The sequence below is a fragment of the Rhinichthys klamathensis genome, unplaced genomic scaffold, assembly GCF_029890125.1.
Source record: "Rhinichthys klamathensis goyatoka isolate OS25496 unplaced genomic scaffold, OSU_Roscu_1.1 h1tg000360l_1, whole genome shotgun sequence".
Lineage (NCBI taxonomy): Eukaryota > Metazoa > Chordata > Actinopteri > Cypriniformes > Leuciscidae > Rhinichthys > Rhinichthys klamathensis.
The window spans coordinates 88,290-115,546 of NW_026606869.1; the positions used below are offsets into that span (position 1 = coordinate 88,290).

Consider the following 27,257-nt stretch of genomic DNA (forward strand, 5'->3'; position numbering starts at 1 on the left):
AAAATAACAAAACTGATCAACAAAAATATCTGTACACCTATTAAAGCTTGTTTATGGTTATGTCAACATAAACTTCATAATATTCTGAACCTGGCCTTCTGAAGGGGCCGTATTCAATAAGTCCTTCACAGGAATCTTTCCCATGCATCCAAACACCCGCAGCCTTTCTCTTTGCTTGTGAGTGAGTCTTTAGGTAGACTGATGAACAGGTGGCATGGTAAAATCACAAGGGGAAGAGGCCACTGAAAGCGTCCTGGATGGCACGATGGCAGGCCAGTCCTGATGTATAACCACCAGCCTGATCCTGAGGGGACGCTGTGCGCACATGATTCAGATACCTGCACACAGAAAGAGGACGATTAGCTATAACAACAGGGAATAGTTTAACAGTAGTTTCCAAAATAATGGCTTTGAGTATAATCTGGTTAATCCTCTAGAGGGAGCAGCTCTGTTGTTTTACATTCATGGATTTCACAATGACAAGTACAAATTTCATTTTAAAACAAAATGCCAACTGTGGTTACTAGAATTATACTGTGTGTAAATAATGTAATATAATATACACTACCATTTAAAGGTTGGGGTCGATAAGATTGTTTTAAAGTTTAAAAAAAAAAATCTTATGCTCACCCAGGTTGGATTTATTTTATCAAAAATACAGTAAAAACAGTATTATTGTGAAATATTATAATTTAAATTAACGTTCCTATTTTAATATAAAGTCCTTGACAAAAGCTATTCTAAAATGCTAAAATGCTGATTTGTTGCTCAAGAAATATTTCTTATTATTATCAATGTTGAAAACAGTGCAGAAAAGGAAAATTCAAAATAACAGCATTTATTTTAAGTAGAAATTTGTTGTAACATTATAATTGTCACTTTTTAGCAATTAATGCATCCTTTGCTGAATAAAATTTTAATTTAAAATAAAAATTTTGAATGGTGGTGTATATTAGCCTACTTAAAGGGATAGTCCACCTAAAAATGAAAATTCTGTCATTTACACACCCTCATGTTGTTCCAAACATGTATGAGTTTCTATCTTCTGCTGAACACATAGAAAATAAATAAAAAGAACGTCGGTAACCAAACAGTTGATGGACCCCATTGACTTTTGTGTTCAGCAGAAGAAAGAAATTCATACTTGATGGTGAGTAATTTACATCATTTTCATTTTTGGGTGAACTTTCCCTTTAAGCCACATAATATGTAAGAATGTAGTTGCTTTACATAACTAAAATAATATTACAATATATCAAATATTTAATTTCTTTATCCATATATTTTTCACCAAATCGACAACTGCCCGTTACCCACAAACCACTAGGACATCAGAAACCTAATGCTTGTGGGTGAGACTCTGAGATCTCACACTAGCCCAGCAGCACCCTCAAAACACTCCAGCAGCTGGAGTCCACAGCGGCCATTCATTATGAGAGAACTGAAAATTACATGTAAACTGATACTACAGTGAGAGGAAGAGAACGATGGAAAGAGAGAGAGAGAAAGAGGGATCGAGGGGGTCAGGTATCATCAGAAACACTTAAGCTCCTCTCAGCTTCACACGTTTTCTAAACAAACAGAGATTACTGAAGCACTGGACCATGAGCTAATGCACACAGAATGCTTCTCCATCATTAATCCACAAACCACACGCATAATTCCACAAGTGAATCACTGTCATCACATTTAATCCAGATTCTTTCGCTTTTAGTTTTGCCCAAAGTACTTAAGACAATCATGTCATGAAAGCATTGCTGATCAGAACAATAACAGAAATCTTAAGAACAACAAAATGGCAAGAACATATGCTGATTCGGATGTTTGAAATAACAACAACAAAAAATCATAAGAATTCTGGATCTTTAAAAAGAAAAGAGAACAAAATGGTGTTTGAAACTAAAAAAAACATGAATACATTTTCTTATTCAACAAAGAGTCAACATGAAAGTGCTTGACCTTCAGACAATGTTGTTTGTCCACCTCAGATGCCATTTTAAATTAAGACTTGTAATTGTGACAAACATTTTTGCAAAACAGTTAAAAACATGGGACAATACAGCAATAAAAAAAAAGCAATAAAAAAATGCATAATAGTAATAAAACAGTTAATATAGTTAATAAATACATCTAGCTTGTTTGCGACCAAATGTTGGTTTGTGGTTATTAAAAATCGTACACAACTGTTCAAAACTTCAAATGATTGTTTTTTTTTTAAAGAAGCTTTTATACTCGTCAAGGCATTTTATTTTTGTATCACAAATACAGTAAAACAGCAATACTGTAAAATAGTATAGCAATTTAAAATCACTGTTTTCTATTTTAATTTATACCATGGTCTGTCTGATACTCAATACTGATTGGCTGGAAGGTGTGCAACAAAACCGTTTAATGCACAGGTCATTTTAATCACCTTAAAGCAATGTTTTCATTGGAGCACACACAGGCATACGTCACTCGGGAGTTTGCACTGCGCACACACAGAAAGATTTAATACTGAATCGCTACATTATATTTCTCAGTAACATTGCTGGTTTTGAAGTAATTAAATTCAGCTTCATTGTTAAATCAAATCAAATCGTTCAAATCAAATTGTTAGTAGGGAGAGACGCTCAATAGACGAAGGTATTTCACACATGCATCTCTCTCTCTATAATGAATTCAAATAAATGCTATAATACATGATTCATTCAAATAAATGTAATGTTACGAATTACTTTATCTCTGTGTCCGATTCAAAGCAGACAGAATGCTAGATCTAACGACGAAAATAACCGCCATTTTTCCCCTTCCGATCAAATATTAACCTGCAAACATCAATAACAGCTTTTAAGTTGTCAATGCTGGCAAATAGCCATGGTGTAAGCGGGATAATCCACGGCTAGCTGTGCATTTGGACTCACTCCGCATTGGGTGGTTCTTTGCCTTCATGTTGTCTTACATACCTCCACTATCCCTTTCATATTTAAAAATATAAATTATTCCTGTGATAGCAAAGCTGAATTTTCAGCAGCCATTACTCCAGTCTTCAGTGTCACATGATCCGTCAGAAATCATTTTAATATGATATTTGGTGCTCAAAAAAACCCCACATCAATATTGAACACAGTTTGTCCTGCTTATTATAGTAGTGAAAACCTTTTCAAAATTATTTTGTAACAATGTAGAACTCTGAATAAAAGTATTGATTTATTTTGTTTTAAATCTTACTGGGTCCACATTTTTGAACAGTTGTATAAATGTTTGGTAATTAAAATAAGTAAATAATAATTCATATATTTGACATGAATGAAACAGTCACACCGAAAGGTTTGAGAAGTGACAAATGTGAGGGTTTGGACAATGACTAAAATGTTTCGGAGGATTTTACTGGCAGTCTGACTCCAGCTCTCTGATATATCCTTCATAAGACGGACATGTTGTCGACATTGCACATGCAGTCAAATGGATGAAATCGGGGTTGAAATGTTGACATGAACTGAACAGTGTTTTTAGTTAAACCACACAGCTATATCAGTGATGACACACTGTGGAGATGATGATGGTGTGTGTTTGTTCTCTGTCAGTTGGATCTGTGTTTTATGCCAGCCTTGAATACCTAGGTGCGAGTGTGTGTGTGTGGGTGTGTGTGGGTGTGGGTGTGTGTGTGTGTGTGTGTGTGTGCGTCAAAGTCTTTCCGAGTACAGGATTCAGCACAGAAATGTTCCCCTCAAAAAAAAAAAGAAGAGGGAACTCTCAAGCAGCTGCTGTCCAATCTGTCATTTTAACAGGGTCAGTGTCACACACACACATTCCTCACAACAGATCTGGTTGCCCACGCTGCTATGTCAGACACACATATACCAAACTACAACTCATCCACAACACAAATATCCTCATCAGAGTTCAGAGAGCAAACTCATCTATGCAGGAGCCAGGAGTTGACCCGGGATCCTCCAGGGCATAATGCATCATTAAAACCTACCGGTCCAAAGGTACATTGCTGTTTACAAAGGCAGCGTGTGTCTGAAATGCATGAAGACACAAATCATGGTTTATGTTGAAAAGAGAATGAGGCTAATGAAAACACATGCTTAGGAGGTCATGTTTGTGAGCATTCCTTTGCACAAAGGAAAAGCCACACCAATGGTGAAATGCAAAATTAACTCAAATCTGTGGATTGAGAGAGAGAGAAGGTGAACAAGTTTAGTTAATCCACCCATTATCCACTCTCTACCCTCAGGGTATGGTTTTAAAGTTTAACTCTCTCTTGCTACCTCAGAAACAGGATCCATTTGCAAGCCAAATTTACTCCTGAAGCCAAGGCCAGAATCTTTGTTTTAGGCTTGTTTGCATATGCAAATTTCAAATCAGGCCCCTCAAAATGCAGTTTCCAAAAAAAACTTACCGACCAATAGAGAGATGGAGGGATGGATGGAAGACGTGTCTGCAGTCATTGACCCTTCTAACCCTACATTCTTACAGTAGGAACTAATTCACATTAGAAATGGCAAGTATTTTATAAAACAGACGGTAAGGACAATCCACCACTTATGATAAAATACATAATATAACAATATAACAGCTATGATGTGAAACACCTTTTTTTAGCAATGTAAAGCATACTAAAAAAAATAGGTAGGTTTATATGTCATGAACTAGATCTTCTAATAGAATAATGACACTTAATTACCTTAAAAAATATATAAAAATAATGTCTGATCGAAATGTATGCTTAATATTTTTATGAAGTAGTAACTTTTTATTAGGTTTTAACTGTTTGCCTATTAGAAATGGCTATATTCACAATATCTCTTGTAGTTTATTAGTGAAATAAACAAAAATCAACCAGATTTATGTTGAAAAACACAATAAAGCTACTGACCCTCTCCACACATGCTTCCTCTTCTGACCTGCTGATGGATTACTTCCTGTCAGGCACATGATGACTTCCTGTATGGCAAAGTGTGTTTCTATAGTCTAAACATTGGCATGGCGATGAAAGCATGTTTTTTTATCCCCTGAAGGAAATTTTACTGAGAATTTCTGATACTCACAAATTCATTTGAATAAACTCTGCATTAAACTTGAAAATAATGCAAAATAGAAGCATTTTCACTAGTGGTTTCCATCACAGGAATACATTACATTTTAAAATATATTAAAATAGAAAACAATTACTTTAAATACAAAAAGTTTGCATTTATTTGTTTAGAAGAGCAAAAACATTTGAAAAAAATCTTACTGATCCCAAACTTTTGAATGGTATTGTAACTTGGATTATTTCAAAACTTTAACAACACCCAATTAATATAAACACGGACAAGTTCTGTCCTGTCCAATAACTAATGTCTCTTAAACGTATTACGTTATCCAAAAATCTGCAGACATGCCTCCAAACTCACCAGAGACATCACTCAACACTGACTGAAATGTGTGTGTCCTGAGAGTGTTTGAATGGAAGATTACTGATCCCTCAAGGGGGCCTTGTACAGCCAAACTTTGAAATGTATTTTTATGCAACATTGTAAGAGTAGAGGGGCATTGTTATCTCTCAAAAAGTGGGGGGACAAACTATTCCTTTATTCATACAACACACATATACATAGAGGCGACTGACTGCACTTGAAAACTGTGTGTGAGGAGAAAAGGAAACTTCAACCCAATCACCTCCTTTCAAGACACACACACAGCTGTCTTTAATAAAACGCCCCACCCAATCTGTATTTATACAGGTACAGAACAGGGACGGACACATAGGACGGGGTTCGCCCCCGGGGGGGAGGAGGAGGAAGTGAATACATACATGACCCTCCAAAAACACAAACCAGTCCAACATAAATCTCCAATAACTCGCTGTCAAAACACACTAAGACAAATAGCAAAAAACAATCTGTCTCTCTGTCAACCTCACACACACAAACACTTAGAGTCTTGTCCGCTCTCGACTTCAAAAGCCTGAAGCTGGTCAAATTCTTTGATGCAAAAACAGAGATTTCAGAGCGACGGAGAAAAAGAAACAAAGAGAGTGATCCACCCTATCGTCTCTTTTCATAACCCTCACTCTTTTTCTTCTCCTGTCTTCTGCTTTTCAGCTCAAACCACATCATAAGATCCTCAGATGCAAATTCCAGTGTATCTATCTGTGTGTGTGAGTTCAATACAAGTTAAGCTTTGTCAACAGCATCTGTGACAGAAACGCACTTACAATGAAAGTCTGAGAGGCAATCGTTACATTTTTGCCCCATAGACTTCAACTGAAAGTGTATAACTTAGGATTGCATTTAAAAGTGCACAGTAATTTTTTCCTCCAAAACAATTAAACATTCTTAAAGGTATAGTTCACCCAAAAAGCAAACATTCCGTCATCTGAATTTTCATGTTTATGAACTATCCCTTTAATACTACACTAAAAAGGTCTATAAAGAACCCTAGGGTTCTGGACTCAATTTCAAATTTTATGAAGGTTCTATATAAAATATCTTAAATTACCGCATTATAAAGAAAGGAAATCTTAAGAATTATTGAATAAGAGATACGAAGGATATGAGGAATGAAAGAAGTATTGATAGGAAGAAAAAGAAAAAGAAATACCCATATTGGAAATGAGAGTACTCTCTGGACTAAAATGCATCATCCTCAAGTGTTTTCTTTAGTACATAGTTAATAAAATAAAAAAATAACTGAAAACGAATTGGATCTGGTACCCAAACCACAGGCAGAGTAATAACTATATAACTATATAGCTTACTGAATTTACAAAAAAAAAAAAAAAAAAGCTGACAAATTGGGTTGGCTGACATTGCCTTGCAACATACTTTATTGTTACTACAATTGATGACTTTTATGTCCCTTTTTTCTTTCTCTTATAATTTTGGATGTTATATCTGTTTCACAAAATATGTTTTGCTGGTTTTTTTTTTCTTTGTTTATATATATATATATATATATATATATATATATATATATATATATATATATATATATATATATATATGTGTACATATATTTTGCCAATATACCCAATTGTTGAATGCCTTGACTAAGATTCCATGTACCATCCAAATGTAAGGAATTGTTATAATTACTGTAATAAAAACTTAAATAAAATAAATTACCGCATTATACTTTCATCTTTAACAGGTTATTTAAACTTTTTCTAGTGATAGATTTAATTTAACTTAAATTAGTTAAAAACAAAATGAATTAATTAAAACTAAATTCATAAAATGGACTCCTAAGAGGCTCTATATATAAAGCATATATGACCCTTTAAGGATCTACAAAGAACCTTTTCTTGTAAGAGTGTATAGTCATTAGTAGACTGATCAAAGCTTATTTATTATGGCATGGGTTCTCTTATGGGAGCTGATATGTTGAGATTATTAAGAAATTATTATAGGGGTATACCCTATATCAGGGGTCTCCAACCTTTTTTCATTTGAGAGCTACTTTTTAAAAATGAAAGTGGCCGAGAGCTACTCATGTAATACAATACTTAAATCTCCTAAATAATGTCTCATAACTCATATTAACAGCTATTCAAACTGTTTTAGACCCAAAAGAGTTTTTTTAGGCCTATATACACTCACCGGCCACTTTATTAGGTACACCTGTCCAACTGCTCGTTAACACTTAATTTCTAAGCAGCCAATCACATGGCGGCAACTCAGTGCATTTAGGCATGTAGACATGGTCAAGACAATCTCCTGCAGTTCAAACCGAGCATCAGTATGGGGAAGAAAGTTGATTTGAGTGACTTTGAACGTGGCATGATTGTTGGTGCCAGAAGGGCTGGTCTGAGTATTTCAGAAACTGCTAATCTACTGGGATTTTCACGCACAACCATCTCTAGGGTTTACAGAGAATGGTCCGAAAAAGAAAAAACATCCAGTGAGCGGCAGTTCTGTGGGCGGAAATGCCTTGTTGATGCCAGAGGTCAGAGGAGAATGGCCAGACTGGTTCGAGCTGATAGAAGGGCAACAGTGACTGAAATAACCACTCGTTACAACCGAGGTATGCAGCAAAGCATTTGTGAAGCCACAACACGCACAACCTTGAGGCGGATGGGCTACAACAGCAGAAGACTCCACCGGGTACCACTCATCTCCACTACAAATAGGAAAAAGAGGCTACAATTTGCAAGAGCTCACCAAAATTGAACAGTTGAAGACTGGAAAAATGTTGCCTGGTCTGATGAGTCTCGATTTCTGTTGAGACATTCAGATGTTAGAGTCAGAATTTGGCGTAAACAGAATGAGAACATGGAACCATCATGCCTTGTTACCACTGTGCAGGCTGGTGGTGGTGGTGTAATGGTGTGGGGGATGTTTTCCTGGCACACTTTAGGCCCCTTAGTGCCAATTGGGCATCGTTTAAATGCCACGGCCTACCTGAGCATTGTTTCTGACCATGTCCATCCCTTTATGGCCACCATGTACCCATCCTCTGATGGCTACTTCCACCATGTCACAAAGCTCTAATCATTTCAAATTGGTTTCTTGAACATGACAATGAGTTCACTGTACTAAAATGGCCTCCACAGTCACCAGATCTCAACCCAATAGAGCATCTTTGGGATGTGGTGGAACGGGAGATTCGCATCATGGATGTGCAGCCGACAAATCTGCGGCAACTGTGTGATGCCATCATGTCAATATGGACCAAACTCCCTGAGGAATGCTTCCAGCACCTTGTTGAATCTATGCCACGAAGAATTGAGGCAGTTCTGAAGGCAAAAGGGGGTCCAACCCGTTACTAGCATGGGGTACCTAATAAAGTGGCCGGTGAGTGTATGTCACCCTTAAATGTCAGCGAAAAGAACAGAATCAGAGATTATTTTTTTTTATAGAAAATTGTACTTTGCATATTATACTGTAAACACATAATTATAGTTGATTTTATAGTGCATCATAACTAGAGATGAAATGGCATGAAAATTTCCTTTCATGATTATAGTGACCAAAATGATCACGGTTATCACAGAATCCTGTTAAAAAAATACTATTACAGTTATAGTTATATGTCGAAAACCAGCAAATAACAAAAAAATAGCATCAAATGCTCTTTTTGTTTAAATAAACATTAAAATAATAACATTAAAAATGATGGCCAGATTTTAAAGGAGTGTCTTGCAACATGTTATCTACTAACATGTACAAGTTCAAATAAAGTTTTGACAAAAAAGGTTTTATAAAAAGCTAAACCTCACATATTTCAGCCTTTAAATCATTTTTTTTATAAAAAGAATGAGTAAAAAAAGATAAATTACGGACATTTACAATGCACATTAGCTTATCTTTTATAATTAATAGTAAAATTAATGTTGACTGAGCTTTCAATGTTGTTACGGTAAAGGGTGAAGCTGATTGGTTGGATCTTGTCACATGACCTGCGGTGCGCTCGCGGCATTCTGAAAAGTTGAGGTGTTTTCATCTCGCTGCGCCTGGACAAAATGAGCGCGTCGCTTCAATTATGAGCGCGCTTGCCCAAGCCTACATTTGAAATAACCAACTTGAGCGCGCAAAAGACGCGATATGTGAACGGCCCCTTGGCGAGCTACTTCCAATCAGGCCACGAGCTACTGGTAGCTCGCGAGCGACGTGTTGGAGACCCCTGCCCTATATAATACCCTATAGGGTATAGTAAATATGAAATGAAAATCACTGCATTAATGCTATCACTAATATAGCTTCAAAGACTGTGTGGGTTTGAAAAGAGTGAGAGTGTGTCTTACAGAGAAAGTCAAACTTAAGTGAAGCGTGAAACTGCAAGCATTGCAAAAATGTCAGCAGACTTCCTGTTTATCCTGGGAGCAGTGCACCATGGGAGATGTGGTTTATTTGTTTGAATAAGAGGTCATTTATCTCTGTCAAATGCATTCTCTCTGACAGAAAGGAGAGAGAAGGTACAAAAAAGGAGAAAAAAAACATATGCATGAATAAAAGAAAAAGTTATTTTATTTAATTAAATGTAGTCTGCTCCTCAATGCCCATTAATTTACTAACATACTGATTAATAATATAATATAACATAAGTAAGGAATAATTGATGAAGGGGCTTTAAATTATTCAAAAATAATGCACACCCACATAATTCAGCGGGCTGGAATCAATTATTCCGCTTATACTACAGTTACCACACCTCAAGACATAGTTTAGATGTTGTATTTCAAGACATTTGTCAGGTTTTTGTCCTTAAAATGCTCTTGTGTGTATGACTAATTTGACCTCCATTGCTAATTCCAGAACATAATTTTAGAGCTAACGGAGGCTTGAGCCATTGACGGCAGACTTACACAGTTATTAGAGAGAGAGAGATTAAGTGTGTGTGAATTACCTGAGTCTGTGTGTCTCTCAACAGTGTTCGGCGTCAGCAGCGTCTCTAATAGCGAAACTGTAAGTTTATCTGCTTCAAGAAAAGCGCCGTTATTACCTCGCTAGTGAGAAATGTCATTTAGCTTTTTAAGTTGCTAAACTATTTTAGAGTTAAAATCAGCAGAGCAGTGCTGACAACACGTTTCTGTGCGAGTGTGTGTCCATACTGTATTTGTGTGCGTTTGAGTGGGAGAGAGAGCGGGAGAAAGAGATTATGTGATTTTCGTACATAATAAATAACTGAAATCATTTGGCGAAATGATACAGGCATGTAATGCAGTCAAGACCTGCCTGGAACTACTTTAGCCATGCGATTCCTTGAAAATAATTGCACACCTTAGAACGTTCGTCAACCAATCATATTCAAGCATTCAACAGCCGTGTAGTATAATATAATATAATATAATATAATATAATATAATATATCACAAAATGCAAGTGATTCTTACCCTTGTCTGCCCAACTGATCCAGTTCTGGAACGGGTGGCCCGTATGTGTCAATGTACACAGGCTGATAGACGTACAACACCTCCTCCACACGAGACACGGATGCCAAAGACACGGTCTGACCCTAAAGGAAAGATACAGACAGAAAGACACATTTTAGAACTATTTTGGCACTACAAATGGACAGATTTTGTCATGTCAATAAAAACAAAATTTTAGATAGATGCACTCCAAAACCCCACCCTCCAACCCGAACACGTGCATTGATTGACAGGCAGAGATCACTTCTGATTGGTTAAGTGTTCTGATTGGCTAAAAAGGCATGGGCCGCTCCCCTCACACTTGTTTTACAGGGCCGTAACAGAGACAAGTGTGATTTCCCATGACAACTATCTAAGAAGTAGGTACATTTTATGCATAGTAATTTCTTTAAATGCTTAAAATGTTACATTCAAAATATATTAGTTTTTGTTACATTTTCTGATAACTAACTTTTTATCTTACTCTATTTTATTAATTTATTTCAGATTATAGTTTTACTTACTACCATTTGAGTTGAGAGTATTTAACATTCTTATTGAGTTTAAATGGAACATTTCATGTAGATGACCTCATTTAAACAAAACTAACAGACATTCTGTCTAAGATGAAGTCACACACATAAATGCATTAGCTCCAACAAACACACACATCCCTCTATGGATCCAGATCCAAGCAGGGGATCTAAAGATGTATGACAACATCACTCACTGCCAACACACACACACACACACACACACACACAGAAGGGAGACTGAACTTGCTGGAGACAGACAGAAACCACAGCAAGGAGGGAGTGTGAGTGTGTGTGTGTGGAGGGAATTTCCATGGGAGAGCTACTCTTTATTTTGGCCTGAAAGTACTGCATGCATTTAAACAGCAACAAAACAGCAAAGTAAAATAAAGGAAGACATAACAAAGAGAGAGAAATAAAGAAAAAGAGCGCGAAACAACCGAGAAACAAGTAAACGGAGGGTGAAAATGAACACTAGAGAGGGGAGTTTTATGATATGTTAATTGAACATTAAACATTAATTATTCCTTAAACATTCCTGAGTGTGAGCATTTAATATATATATAATTTTTATTATTTTTTAGTTTGGGGTCAGTAAGTTTTTTAGAAACTAATAAAAAATAAATTGATACTTTTATTCAGCAAGGACATATCAACCAAAAGCGACAAATACATTTATAATGTTACAAAAGATTTCTACTTGAAATAAATGCTGTTTTTTGTTTTACCTTTCTATTCATCAGAGAATCCTGAAACAAAAATATCTTAAGCACCAAATCAGCATAATGAATTCTGAAGGACCATGTGACACTAAAGACTGGGATATAAATCACGGGAATAAATAAGATTTTAAAATATATTAAAATAGAAAACAGTCATTTAAATTGTAATAATATCTTACAATATTACAGTTTTTACTGTATTTTTAATCAATAAATACAGCCATGGTGAATAACAAAAAAATTTCAAACATATATAAAAATATTAATTGACCCAAATTTTTTAAGGATAGTATATATTCTGAAATAATTGTAAAAATAAGTTATTGGCCTGCAAGCCATTTTATTTACTCACCAAAAACAATTTTTACTTGCTTTGGACACAGAAAACACACACACACACAGGTTCATAAAAAGTGAATCCAGCACTCCAAATTTACAAATTTTACACTTAAACATTCTGCACACACACCAAAAAAAATTGGTTTATAATGAACTCAAAATAACAAACAAATTCTACACAGGCTGATCAGTTCAAAACTCACTCACATCTCACACACAAACACAATCTAGAGATTTCCATGTCAACACATACACACCATCCCATCACAGATTACCGTCAACAGCCTGATACCAGTGGAAAACTCTTTAGAACTCTGACACACACACACACAACCACACACATCACAGTAAACCACTACTGCATCCACCAACTTAAAAATCTTCAAACATCTGCACTCAACATTAATTTGAGGTGTAGTGTGTGTGTGTTTATATAAAGAAATGCTGCTGATGCTGTGCATGTTGAGTGACTATAGATACATATTCCCTCCCCAGCGCCTCTAAAACAGAGCTGCTGGCTCGATCCATCTTCATTACTGTGCGGGGGTGGAGAGGGAAGGAAATCCCTGAGCTGAAACACCCCTCCAGTTGTCTGTGCATTCAGAGTTTCACTCCGAGCAGTTACACACTGTTTAACGGGGCCTTGTGTTCAAATCAATCATATATCTGCAGCATTTCGACATTCAGTGCCGTCCAGCGTTTTAACCTCACCCCTGCCTGGGCAGTAAATCAGTCCGTATGTTTAACATTAACACACAATAAACATCATTTTACGAGGTGAACTTGAATTTTACATTATTAAAATAAACTATCTCTCCTGGTTCTGCGTTCTAGACTTCTGTCTTGGGAGGCACAGAACATTTTGACTGGCACAGGAAAGGCACTACGATGCAATGGCTCATTTGATCGTTCATTCTGTGGGTGTGATAATTTTCTTCACCAAACCAACAAATACGGGTTATTACTTCTGAGGTGTGTTTGTCTTGCTTCTTGCCAACATTCAACTACAAGTATCAACCAGAATGTGTGGATTTGGAAAATTCTGTTATAAACCATTCCATCTCAATATTTATTGTGGGAAGAAGACCAAAAGAAGGCTCTGTTTCCAAAACAGATATATAATCTTAAACTATAAACAATTCTGTAGCTTTTTATTTAAATTCACGTTTCTTGCACTAAAAACAGTCAGAACTTAGTTTTACTGACCATAATTAAATAAAATAAAAAACAAAACACGTTTTTGTTACTGTACCTTTAAGACTTTATGTAAATGACTAAAATGATTGGCTATTCATCTTGTATTCTCATAGTACCCTATGCTTAATACACAATGTCGGACACAGAGCGGTCCAAGTTGATAATCAGAATAAAGTTTAGTTTACTTTGGAGCTTATTTGGACAGAAACCACCCACTTAGATATTAAGAGCCATATTACTGAAATTTTAATTAACTTTAACGTAACATTTGGAGGCAATAAATAAGAAATGCATAACTCAGTCTAAATACAAGATGGCAGCTGTGAGCTTTGGCGATGCGAGTGTGTGCATGTTTACTTCCGCACATACTCTTCTGGTCTTAGCGACATTCGCATTTACTGTAAGGAGAAGCTTATCAGTAGCCGCGTTTCCATTACCCTTCAAATTGCGCAAATTGAAATTGCGAATTGAAATTACGCTCAATGGAAACACGTCAATTTCGCAAAAACTCCCATTTATCGCAAAAAAGTTTTTACGCTCGCATGAGGAGGTTTTTCAGGCAATTCGAAAAAGGAATATTTCGCAAAACTGCAATGGAAACAGTTTTTGCGCATTTACAGTCACCTGACTTAGAAGACGCGGTGTGTTTGGGGTCCGTCCGTGGTATACGCAAATAATAATGGGCTAATAATTATCATCATTATTATAACATTTATTAGGCTACATATTTAGAAGATGCTTTTATCCAAAAAAAGGAACAAAGCAATTCGTCAAATGTCATTCATAATGGTTAGACAATAATAATACAGGGCTAAGATTATCACAAAGAAACACAAGATTTTGACGCATATCCAAGTGTTTGTGCAGAGTGTGGAGCGCGCGCTGCAGGCAGGGAGACGCGGGCGCGAACACTTGCGTTTTCCTATCAACAGTGAAAACAACTTAAAATACTCTATAATTTCTGGTCATACAGAAAATAATAATACATTATTCGCAACTATGCTTTTATTTGTGTAAACTCAAAATAACAAGAAAACGTTGTGCTTTTGTAAAATAAAATAAAACAATCATGCGCGCTTTCATGATCTCCGTGAAAAAAGCTAAAGCTTGAAATGTCCACTTTAAAACGAACAAATTCGAATCGAAAGCTAATACCTTCTGATTATGTAATCCGTATGAAAGGTGCATTTCTCTCTAAAGGTGCATTCGCGCGGCGCGCCTCAGCGGAGATGGAAATGTTTTTAGCCGACACTAATTTAGAAAACAAGTTTATTAATAAAATTAAAATGCCTCGTTATTCTTTCAGACACATTTATTATCATTAGCCTATAACTCACCTAAATCACCTTTCTGTAGGCTGTGGTTCCAGAGACATAGGCCTAAATATGGCTCTTCTCATTCAGCACTGCGGGAAAAATATAATTTTCAGGTTCTAATTTGGCCTTAGAAAACCATTAAAATCTAAAAAAAAATTGTATTAAGTTGGGAATATTTTAAATGTTTAGTAAAGGGGCAAAAAGTCATAAACAAACATCTGAAATTTAGTCGATTTTTTTTTTCCGCAGCATTTGTGTACAGTTTAAATTAAAAAAAAAAATTGGTGTTCAACTTTGCATTTAAAAAAAAACAACCACCGTTCATTTTTCGTTTTGCAATACGGGTTAAATAAGGAAAAACGAATGGACACAAATGTACACTGACCGTTTGGACAGAGTTCTTTATTAAATTCATAAAAGAAACAATAGGCTACAGGAATACTGGATTCTAAACCTCAAAGAAATGCCACAATCAGACCTCGGAGCAGAAATGAGGGAGAAACACCCAGAAACTCCTTATGCCGTTCGCAGTATACGGGTCTTTCCCTGCCATTAATGCTTGGATAACACACCACGTCTCCTTCCATTAATAATAATGTCTAGTGTGGTGGTGCGGTGGCTGTGATATAGGGATATAGGCTATAAACCTACCCGTTGATGTTTAAATTACTTATCGCGAGAGGGGAAAAAGTCGCATAACATCAGTTAATGGAAACGCCGTCATTTCGCAATAGTTTTTTATCGACATTTAGAAAAAATCGCAAAAGTTTTGCGCAAATCTGTAATGGAAACGCGCCTAGTGAAACTTGGTTAGATATAATGAATGTTTTTAAAATGAAAGAGAAGATGGTGGTCTATCAGAGACCAAAAAAAAAACATTCTTATATTATTGTGTACTGTGCGGTAATTCATTTAAATACACAGAGATTATCTTTCATTCTTTCTCCTGTTGATTCTGCGGTTCAGGCTCAGCGGTTAGGAAAATCCACAGGGATCTCTAAATTCATACAAAACACTCAAGTGTGTAATATACATGTACTGATTTTGTTCTGACTGCTGGGGGACTAAGTGGCACAAAACTGCCTTCTCTTTCTGCGTGGAACAACATTCCTATTTGCTATTGTCAACCGAAGTATCAATCCTCAGAGATATAAATAAGCATAATAATACGATGTGGACTCAGCATATGGTTTAGTAACTTTATTTAATAACATTATTATTGCTAACTTTTTGTATATTTATTATTTGCATAAAATGTTCAGAGTTTGTATTTCCACTGTATGTGTAATGTAATTATGAAATTATATAATAATGGTAGTTTACATTTTGATTTTATGTTTTTTTTAGCATTATTATTAAGATTAGAGTTAGATCGTTTTAATAGATTATTAATAATTTATTAATTCATCTTGTGCACCCCTTTGGATGTTTTGTGAGGTTGAGAAACACTGCTTTAAACCTAAACTATACAGTATACTATACTACTCCTCAAACAACTATTGTCGACAACAGCTTTTAGAAATGTAGTTTTCACAAAACCTCGTAAAACAATGTGTTCTGAGCAAATTTCTGTTAAGGTTTTTTTTTTTATGGTTAAATTGAGAGGAATGCGAGAGAACAGCGAAAGGTTTCTGTTTCACATGGGGATCAAGCCGGGAGAGAGCATCGGGACTCTGACTATGCAAGTCTTCAGGACGCTCCAAGGTCAACAAATATAAACTGTCTATCAGCACCTCTGCTGACCTTCACACACACACACATACACCTCAGATCAGCACATTTTAAAATGATCACACACTCACACTGCTCTGCATGGGACAAGAGAAAAATGTCACAAAAGCACACATACTGTACATTAACACTCACAAATACAACACAATGTACTCGTAATCACATGATCTGAAATATCTTGTCCTATTCACAGCTAAATAATCATCAGTCACTGAATTCACACTGAGAAAGTGTCCTGAATGTACCGTGTAACACTAGTGAACACACATACAGGTTCAGTGGGGATAAAGTGAGCTTTGTGGACCCTCCAGCTGGCATTAACTGAGCTCAAGTAACAAGTGTGGGAGCCAATGCCCTCTCTATGCCCTGTAACACACACTATTTTGATCTCAAAGCCTGCTGGCTCTCTTTCCACATGTATGCAGAGTATGAATCCGCCTGCAAAAAGTCAGACGGACACACACATTGCTTAACTGCACAGCTCAGAAACATCTGTGTGTTAAATATAACTGTATAAGCGTGCCTCCTGCTTTGTAGTGTAAAGCCATCTAAAGCTGACAAACAGTTTTTTGCCAGTACTATCCTCCCTGTACTAAGATCCATGCCAACATACACACCAGTCATCTCTTCATGCCAACCACAAGACACATTTGTGGAAAGAAACATATGCACTTGGATACACAAACGCACACACAATTGTGCACGCTGTTTCTGTTTTTTTTTCTCTCAAACGGCAGTTTTTAAGATGTATTGCTCCCCCCTCCTCCAAGTTTGCATACACATTCATGACATGTTGGTTCAGGTCTGTGTCCTTTGCAGTGACCGCTAAAGGGATTTTTTTTTAAAAGAACAAACCTGTTTTACCTGCTTTACAACACAGACGCACCACAAAATTATATAAACACACACACACTCCCACGTCATACTCAAACACTGGCTAATACAAACATGCTGGTGTGTCTGTGCGGAAGCTAGAGCACATGTATAATGTGATGAATATTACACAGGTAACAGTGCATGTCATGCTACATTAGACGTTTATAAACAAATGAATAGCATTTAAGATGTAAATTTAACACAATTATATAAATAAATTATATATATTACATAAATTCTAATATTTTTTTATTATATATTTAAGAATATTTTTAATATTAAGTATTTATTCATTATTCAATTATGACTAATAATAAGCCTTCATTTGGTGGCTTTTCTCATCAAATCCTAGGATTCATTTGATTAATCATTAATACATTTGATTAAATATGTAATCCAATGACAGTCCTACTGATTATGTGTGCATGTATGTGTGTTGTATCCTCACAATCATTATTCCAGTAGAGAAGATGTTTGTTGGTTTGACGTTTTGTTTCTGTTTTTCTATCTGGGTCTCCAGTTGGGCGGCTCGATCTTTATGTTGGGCCAAAAGCACAGCCGCAGGTAACTTGGAACTCTCCTGCAAACACAAACACAACATTCAAGAAATGATTTTCTTTTAAACTTTCTTTTGACACTTTAATTGATAGTAGAGAGGGGATAGTGATGGGTAGGAGGGGCACATGTCATGTCAACCTGTCACACGTGAGATCACAGTAATAGCAAATCACACAGCGATCCATTCGGACAAAATCAAGTCCCGCCCTACATTTTTTCTTGTTCGAGAAGCTGTTTCACTCAGATATATGTCACTTCTGTTTCATGCCGACTTTAAAGTTTGTACTGTGTACCAGTTTATCCAGCAGGGCCTGTTTGTTTTTCCTCTTGGCCTGTAGTTGTCTCTGTTCCTCCTGCAGGGTCTCCAGTCTCCTCTGCTCTGAATCCTGCTGCTCCAGTAACAACAGCTCCTCCAACTCCTCCTGCTCACGTGTCTAACATACAGACAACAATACATTATGGGATCAAATAGAATAAAGTCAAAGTCAACTTTATTATCATTTTTAGCACATTGCATGTATGGCAATTGTTAAAAACGAAACACAGTTCCTTCAATGAACAACTGTAAGACATTCATGAAGACTAAGAAAAGACAACAGATGATAATAGCTCAATAAAGGCTCAACTGTATCTGGAGCCATGGTGGGTGTAATTCATTACTAAGTTATCTAATTACTGTCATTTAATTACCTTTCCCTTGAAAAAGTAAAGTAATGGATTTAATTTAATTACAGTTACTTCTGCTGTAATTGCATTAAATACTGTATAGTCTATACAACAATTCTATATAAAACAACTGGGTATTTAACATTCAAAGTTTTATGTTAAAATGTATGTTTTTAATGTAACTTCTCCCTTTACACACTTTGGTCAGTTCAAGAATAATTAATGCAATTGTATATTGTTTATTTGAAATAATTAAAAGTACAGTTTCGTATCTATCTTTGTTTTGTTCAACTGGTCGAGGTTGATATGGGATTTAGAGAGTAATTAGTAATAAGTTATCCAATACAAGGCTAGAAATCTAGACGCACCCTAGCGGCAGCAAATTTTATTTTGCAGCCAGGGTGGTCTAGCAACTCTCTGTTGGCTTTCGAGATGGAAAAACCAAACTCTAATCAGGCCAATCACACTTAAGTCATTCTTAAAAAAGGAAGATGTGTTCGTAGTTTTGCCGACCAGATACGGCAAAAGTTTAATCTATCAACTAGCTCCGCTGGTGGGAAAACGCTATCCTATTGCGTGCAGAGGGAATTTGAAAGACATCCGTTTATCCCGCCCCTAGGATTGAGCTCTGCCAATGGAGAGTTCCCAGACCCAACATCTTGATGTGGGTCTGACTTGCCAGGTAAAAAGTAATCCAATACTTTTTAGAGAGAGTAATTAGTACAGTTATCTAATTACACAATTGAAGATGTAATTAGTAGCTAGTAATTAATTACTTTTTTAGAGTAACAACACTCATCTGGAGCAGAAGATATTCTGGTTTTTGCTATAATCGATTCCGGTTTAAAAGAGGTTCTCGCTTGTGAAATCAGAACCATGCGCACACACTCACCAGCTTGGCTTTGTTTTTCTGTATCACGTCTCTGTTATCTCGCTGGTACTGTTCCATTATCTGCTTGGTACTGTCAACATCTACGTTATTAGTCAGGTTAAACACTGTACAGACAAACAAGGAAATAAAAAAAAATTAAAAATAAAAAACAAATGTATCACAAATGTCATTTATTTAGTCATATATCTCACCAATGTCCTCCACCTGCTCCAGGTAGTCATTATATTCTTTCAGAGTGGAAAAATCAAATTCCCTCTTATTATAACTGAAAGAAACCAAAGACACATCATTATTAAAATAGTATAATTAGTCATTAAGAAAAACTAAGTGGATGCGTGCAGAGACACATACATTTTGAGAACCTTCTTGCGGATCTCCACCTCTTTGTCGATGGCTGGATCTTCGAAAAGCTGCACGCGGAAATTACTCTTTCTTAAAGGAGTGTTACACTGCACACAGTTACCTGAGCCACGGACAAACAGCATGTCCACACAGCTCTCACACCTGGAACACACACACACACACACACACGTTTTACTCACACTGGCAGAAGGTCTGCTGAAAGAGAGTCAAAATAAACAGTAATGAAATCTGCTGGAAAAACCTTCAGAAGCGATTCCACACAAACACACATTTCAATCATCTCACTGCTTCAGAGAGTGAAATTTGGCCATATTTCCAAAAGGAACCATAAATTCGACTAATGGATAAAACAGAGGCCTGATATTTGTGTGTGTGTGGTGGTCTTATTCAATCATAATGGAGTGATGATGGGATGGGTTTGAGGCAAAGCAGACACACATTAGGGGCTGACAAAGTACAGAGTGTCTTAGAAACCAATGTTACTTCTTGCCCAGAATTTATGCATATAACTAATGCTGAGTTTCAAGTAGATTTCTTAAAAATTTAGAAAACAAATTTTCCACTCAGCAGTTTAACTTTCCTTTCCATTCCCCCTTCTCTTTCTATCAGCTTTCAGAATACATTGCTCTTTGAAATCTGATTTGTGCCTGTAAAATATGACAGGGAGTGTATATAACACAATGGACAAACTGTCTGTAATCGATCTTTGCTGGTGACAAGAAATTATAGAGGGGAAATTACTGGAAAATAAATGAATGCAAAATATTGCAAATAAAAAAAACTAACAAATAATTTGGAGAATTGGCTTTTCTTAAGAAAATCTAACATTCATTTAAAAATATGTTTTTATTTTAGATTTCTAAAATACATTGATGAAAAATACCATGCAAAAGTTGGAGATTAATCATTATTTATGAATTTAATTATTTATTTTATTCAGCAAGGATGCAAAAAAGTAAACAAAAGTAATAGTAACAGCTTTACAAAAACTATATTTCAAATAAATGCTGTTCTTTTGAACTTCCTATTTATCAAAGAATCCTGAAAAAGAAAAAAATCAGTTTCCACAAAACTATGAAGCAGCATTGATAATAAAAATTAAAGTTTATTGAGCATCAAATCAGAATATAAAAATGATATCAGGAGGTGAAGGATCATGTGAAACTGAAAATTTGGAGTAATGGCTGATGAAAATTCAGCTTTGCCAACACAGGAGTAACATTTTAAAATAGGCTATACTAAAATATTAGTTCCTGGTCAAAAATGACCAGCCTTCTAAAAATTGCTTGTAAATCACTTGTTATGCAATATTATCATCAAATATTGGATTCAATCTTTTTGTCAACTTGTTTTCTTTCAATTAGGACAGTTTTTTTGTATTTCTTTTTGGAACTGATTGATCGTATGCCTCATTCATCTAAGCTTATGCACATCAGTTTTTGAGTGAAAAAAATTTAGATAATTGTGTGTCAATATTCAACAAAATTTGCACAGCTTATCACACTACTGTGCTTTAATGTTTAACCAAGTTTGTTTTAAAATGTTTTTATTTTGTACAAAATACAAGACCGTGGTGTTCACGGTCAAAAATGACCAGCCTACAAAAAAAATTGCTTATAAATCTCTCGTTCTGATATTATCACCAAATATTGATTCACTAGTTCGTCTGCCCATTCAGCCTTCAGGAGGCTCGAACCCAAGACTCGGCTTGAGCTCCGAGTTAAAACCCCCCTATGATGGAATTGCGCATAAGAGGATAGAGATCATTTACTGGAGGAGAAGGGGAGGAAGAATTTGTCAATGAGATGACGTGGTGTCTGCTGCGAAATGATGATTGACAGGACTGAATGTTTAGGCTCCTCCCAAACCTACGCTTTGAACTTCATTCAAATCTTTTTGTCAACTTAAGTTGTTTTCTTTCAATTAGGAGAGGTTTTGTATTTATTTTTGAAACTGATTGATTGTAGGACTGAGCAAAGACTGTAAGTTTGAGTCCAATGCGATAACATTAACATTTTCGGGAAAAAGAAAATCCTCTCCGGGTCAAAATGACCCAAACACAACATAATGTTTAAATTGTAATACAATTTTTATAATATTACTCTTTTTGATTAAATAAATGCAGCCTTGGTAAGCATAAGAGACTTAAAAATAAAAACATTAAAAATCTTACACACCTTTTTGATCCATGAAATGTGTATATGTAGATTCATATATAAGACCTGAATATGTGAAACCCGCATGAGCAGTAAACCTCAAAGTGTCAGGAACATGTGTATTAACCATCGCATGCAACACCATGCCTCAGCTGATGTCTGCCCTAGTGCCCTGGGTTTTCCCTGAAGAATCTGTATTTTTTACTTCCAAATTAATTTAGAGGGTAGACTCTACTTCTCCCTGACCCATTACCTGAATAAGGTGGGCATTCATGTGAGAGAGTGAACTGGCTCAAAAATCCTGCAAAACAGTAAGAACACAGACTTTCATGTGAATAAATGCTAGACATTCCCTGCTCGTTCCTCCTCTCCCGATCCGTGTTTGTCAGCATGTTGAGAGGTTACTACACTCCTCTAACTCAGCACAACTGACCCCATCACGCACACACAAAATCTGCAAACCACTGCATTTCTCACACACACACACAAGCTACCTGTGTCCCTCTCATCAACTATCTCTCACACACACCTACCTGTGCCCTTCCCTCTTCACTGCAGCAGGTCAGAAGGACACACTCAGCATCAGCTTAAGAGTCACAAACACATGTGTTTCTTTAACTGCCTGTCCTGTCAAGTTTTTCAAATGCTTAATCATCTATTTAATAGGCCTATCTATTTCATTATTTTACCCTTGTAGATTTTCAATCTTTAAATACAGGAAAAATCATAACAAAATATTAATTACATAATTATTGGACTATTATAAAACGTATAACAATCAAAATAAAGAGTGAAATAATAAATATTAAGATGGTTAATAAGTAGTCAAAACATGTACATTTTTGCACACATTTTGTGGAATGATTACAATCACAACCAAAACATTTTTTAGTTTTATCAAAAAATGTATCAACAGTGCCGATGAAGAACATTCTTGTGATGATAACTGAGGTGAAAAACTAAGAAAAAATTAAGGTAAATAATATTGCTTCTTCTTTTTAAAATATCTTAAAATCACTTGGCTCAATTTTCGAATTAGTTTTTGTTTTTCTCAAAACAAATAAGTTCATATCTCTGAACAATTACTTCAGAGATCTGATTTGAATTTCTTATGCATTCAGGTAAATTGAATGCGTTTTGGCATATGTGCAAAAAAGTACAATTGTGGACAATTTGCACAATAAAGTGGTGCAGGACAGGTATGACGTCACTTTGTAGGCCAACCGGCATTTAGCATCGCACTGGTTCCCTCGACAAAAACACAATAGGATTTTCCCATAGGCTTTTGGAAAAAAACAAGCTCTGTGATCAACAAAACTTTATGATACTTGCACGTTTTGTCCATAAAAAAAAAGATAATTATGACAGATGAGCAACTTTTATGAATTTTGAAGCCTAAATGCAGTCGCCAGAAGTAAAAAACTAAAGGTAGGCTACAATGTTCCCTCTAAGCTGCGCGCGCGCACTTCTGAAGCGGCGGCCGCGCAGAAGAGAATAAAATGCCACGCAGAGGACTGACGCAAAATGTGTGGGGAAATCCATTTGATTGTAGTTTAAGTGAGAAATAATTTCAGTGCTCTGGTCAACCGCTATTGAGTGAAAACTGGTGAATGCAGTTTACAGGTTTCATAGAAAGAGAACGATGTGAGCGCGTGTGATTGGCAGTGAGTCGTGTGTGCGGACCAAATAGCTCAATACGAGAGGCAACGAGAAATGCAAAGACATGTGAAATAAAATCACATCATAATGTTTTAAAGAAGAGTGGTTTAATCAAAGTGGTGGAAATAACGGTTGATGGACACAGAACGGTAACAATTACACACCCACCTGCGTGCAAATTCAAAATACATCATTAGTTTAAATAGATGTTTTTGTGTGGGGGGGAGTTTCAGGGATGGTTAGATTATAAAAGAGTTCACATTCACTTTTCTTGAAAATATTTAGCTATTAGATCGATTTAAATGCTTCAGTTTGTTTTCATATTATAATAATATGATATGTAAACAAATTGAAGCATTTAAACTGATATATTATATCACTTCAAATACTTAAATTCGTTTTTTTATATTATATTATATTAGGCCTATATTTTATTATATTATAAGCCTAAATAAAGAATCTCACAAAGGTATTGTTTAGGGCTCCTTGCCATTAAAAAGTTTGAAACCCCCTGCTAAAGAAAATATTGGAAATTCATAAGCAATAAACAATCATTTAACTTTGATGGTTTAATGCTTCCTGTACACAATGAATTGACTGTACAAAAACACTTTATGGTTTTCCCAAACCATCTCAGTGTAACAGCTTAATTTTCTTTCATACTATACAGTATTCTATTATTGTAAAGAATTGAATTGTCCTGCAGAAGATGTTGTAAATTATTTTTCATAGGATTTCTTGGTAAAGACTGTACAGTTAACAGCACTGTAAAAAAAATATCAGGTAACCTAAAATGTGCTTTCAGTGACTTTTTAATTAACTGCTTGTTTTTCGAAAATATGATTTAATACCAATAAGTTACATCAAGGGTCAAATAAAATAAAAATGGCACATTCAAGTTAAAAGTTACAACTGAATGTCGAAACCATTGTGTTTCTACGTATGCTGTACAGGTCAGGTATAAAGAATATTTTTGCTCAGGTGGCAAAAAATGTCCGCCCAGGCGCCCAATAGGAAAAAGTTTTGCTCAGCAAGAAAAAAAATTAGAGGGAACATTGGTAGGCTATAAACGAACTACACCACGGTCCCATGAATTCAACGTCACCACCACTAATCTTCTAACAACTCTTTCAGTTTTTATCTTAAAAAAACTCCCCAGAACGTTCGAGTTAGAATAGTTTATAAGATCAGAATTACAAGCATAACGAGGCAGTAATAGCAGACTGAGGTTAACTGTTCGGCGTGATGACGTTTACTCTCCTCGAAAGCCTCTGTAGTCCCATTTAGCCACTTGTTAGCAACCGCCTTTTTCAAGACATGCTTCAAAAAATCACTAGTGGGGTAATACTGATGTATTTTGTCGTAGAATAAAACATGAAAATCTCGAGCTTGTGTTCACCAAATACCTTATTTCAGGCATTTAACTAAAACCCCGTTCAAAAGTCCTAAAATGCCAACTCGCTTCCGCGTTTTGGTCTACAAAGTGATGTCATGCACCACTCTATAACTAATGCACGTGGCTTCCAATCAAAACTGATGAGTTGATTCTCAGTGAAATAGTTATACTCTTCACTACTTCTAAACATTATTTCACTATGTGATGACACACATGCAAAATGATCCATTTAGTTATCAAAATCTTATCAATAACTAGGTTTCAAAGCATGAATGAAATTTTGACATCAGTGAAGTGTTACAACATTTTGCAGACAATGCAACAGAGTTGCGAATGCGATGTCCCATTAAACAGTTGTGACAATTGCACTTATATTACATTGTTAGACAATGGTATGACTGTGAAAAACTGTTAAGAGAGTTTATTTTCTCTCTTAACCCCAACGGGTCAAAAGTTCTCATAGTTGAAGAAACACCAGTAGCAATTTCTTCTTCCACTCTCTCAACTGCATTTAATCATAAGCTACAGTCATCCTTATGTTCTGTATACAGAGGTAAACTCTCATGAAATGAGCTGGGGAGTGTGTGCTGGACTGTCTCCAGCAGTGTGTCATCAGTGTGTAATATATTCATACGGTCAGTAATATCCAAGGTCAGCAGTCCACTGTGAATCCTTACGTTCTCTGCAGGTCAAGGACACCCAAAGCACAAGGAGTCACGTGTCTTCAGACACACATCATCCATGAGATCCACACACTACTCCCTCTCTGTTCAGTTTTCTGTGGCTGAATGACTACTCCCATGCACCAAATAAATAGCTAGTTTGATCTCTTTTGTTGTCTGTAACTCTGTATTCATCTTTAATATGAGCATGAAATGGATGTTGCTATACTCTTATCTTTCCTATTGTGACGAACAAATAAAAATTAGGGCGGGACTTGATTTTGTCTATCAGGAATTGATTGGATGGCAGTGAACTCGTGTGAGTGACAGGTCCCGCCCTTGCGCGAAAAAAAATATTTATAATAAATAGGCCTAGCTGGCCTACTACAATATTCCATAAAACAAGAATTGTCCATTTTGATTTCCTGTTGACTTCAACACATTTTTCATGAAAACTATTCCCACCAAAATACCATAGTTGCTAGTTATTGTTAAGAATACAATAAAACTGTCCATTTTTATACTATATGATCATTCATGCACATCAAAATAGTATAAACACTATATATGAAGGACATTACATGTTAAATTATTATGGATTTAGTAGTAATATTAACCGTTTTATGGCTGAAACCATGGTCACTTTTTTTGCAGGAGAGCCTCGCAAACAGAAGTTAGAAGTCGTAAAAACATCGGTTTACTGCACTCACAGCTTGACACACTGACCTGGTTAACTTAGAGCAAAAATGAACCAGATGCAAATAATAAAACGTTCTGTCTTGGACAGTATGAATAAAGATTCACTTCTGGATCTATGAAGGTTTAAGATCTGTAAGTTACAGGTTTGAGTAGAAATCTGACAGCAGGTACTTACAGCGTGTGTCCACACACATTGACCATCAGCTTCAGAGATGGATTTCTGTATTTAGTCGTCTTGCACCTCGGGCATCCCTGATCATCCATTACAATTATTATTATTACTTGTTAGAGTACGTTAGAAAAACAACGGAATAACAGTAATCGACACACTCTGCAGCTCACAACATAGCGCACAACAGTGTTACATTCAAATTCGTCCTGGATGAAACATGTACGTGTAGTATCCCGTTCCTATTCAAACATTCCTCAAGTTTAATCTCGGTCCAGCGCTGAGTTTCAACCATAGACTGTAAAAAAAAATCGTTTCAACGAACGAACGAACGAACGAACGAAAGATAGATAGATAGATAGATAGATAGATAGATAGATAGATAGATAGATAGATAGATAGATAGATAGATAGATAGATAGATAGATAGATAGATAGATAGATAGATAGATAGATAGATAGATAGATAGATAGATAGATAGATAGATAGATAGATAGATA

General features: G+C 35.9%; 1 protein-coding gene across 1 annotated transcript; it reads right to left on the reverse strand.

Annotated features, from left to right (window-relative positions):
- Window positions 1–217: 217 nt before the first annotated feature.
- Window positions 218–26,888, reverse strand: mnat1 (MNAT1 component of CDK activating kinase). The gene is made up of 8 exons (XM_056233131.1): window positions 26,763–26,888; window positions 20,004–20,156; window positions 19,844–19,917; window positions 19,653–19,756; window positions 18,388–18,528; window positions 17,985–18,116; window positions 10,805–10,926; window positions 218–338 (listed from the first exon to the last, which is right to left on the reverse strand). The coding sequence occupies exons 1-8, from the start codon at window positions 26,849–26,851 to the stop codon at window positions 224–226; spliced, it is 930 nt and encodes a 309-aa protein (XP_056089106.1). The 5' UTR covers window positions 26,852–26,888; the 3' UTR covers window positions 218–223.
- Window positions 26,889–27,257: the final 369 nt, after the last annotated feature.

Coding starts and splice junctions, on each gene's coding strand:
- mnat1 (XM_056233131.1), bottom strand. CDS start 26,851: ATGGATGATCAGGGATGCCCGAGGTGCAAGACGACTAAATACAGAAAT. Junction 19,757..19,843: donor GGAGCAGGTGGAGGACATTG/GTGAGATATATG, acceptor TTGTCTGTACAG/TGTTTAACCTGACTAATAAC. Junction 339..10,804: donor GATCAGTTGGGCAGACAAGG/GTAAGAATCACT, acceptor TTCTGTGTGCAG/GTATCTGAATCATGTGCGCA.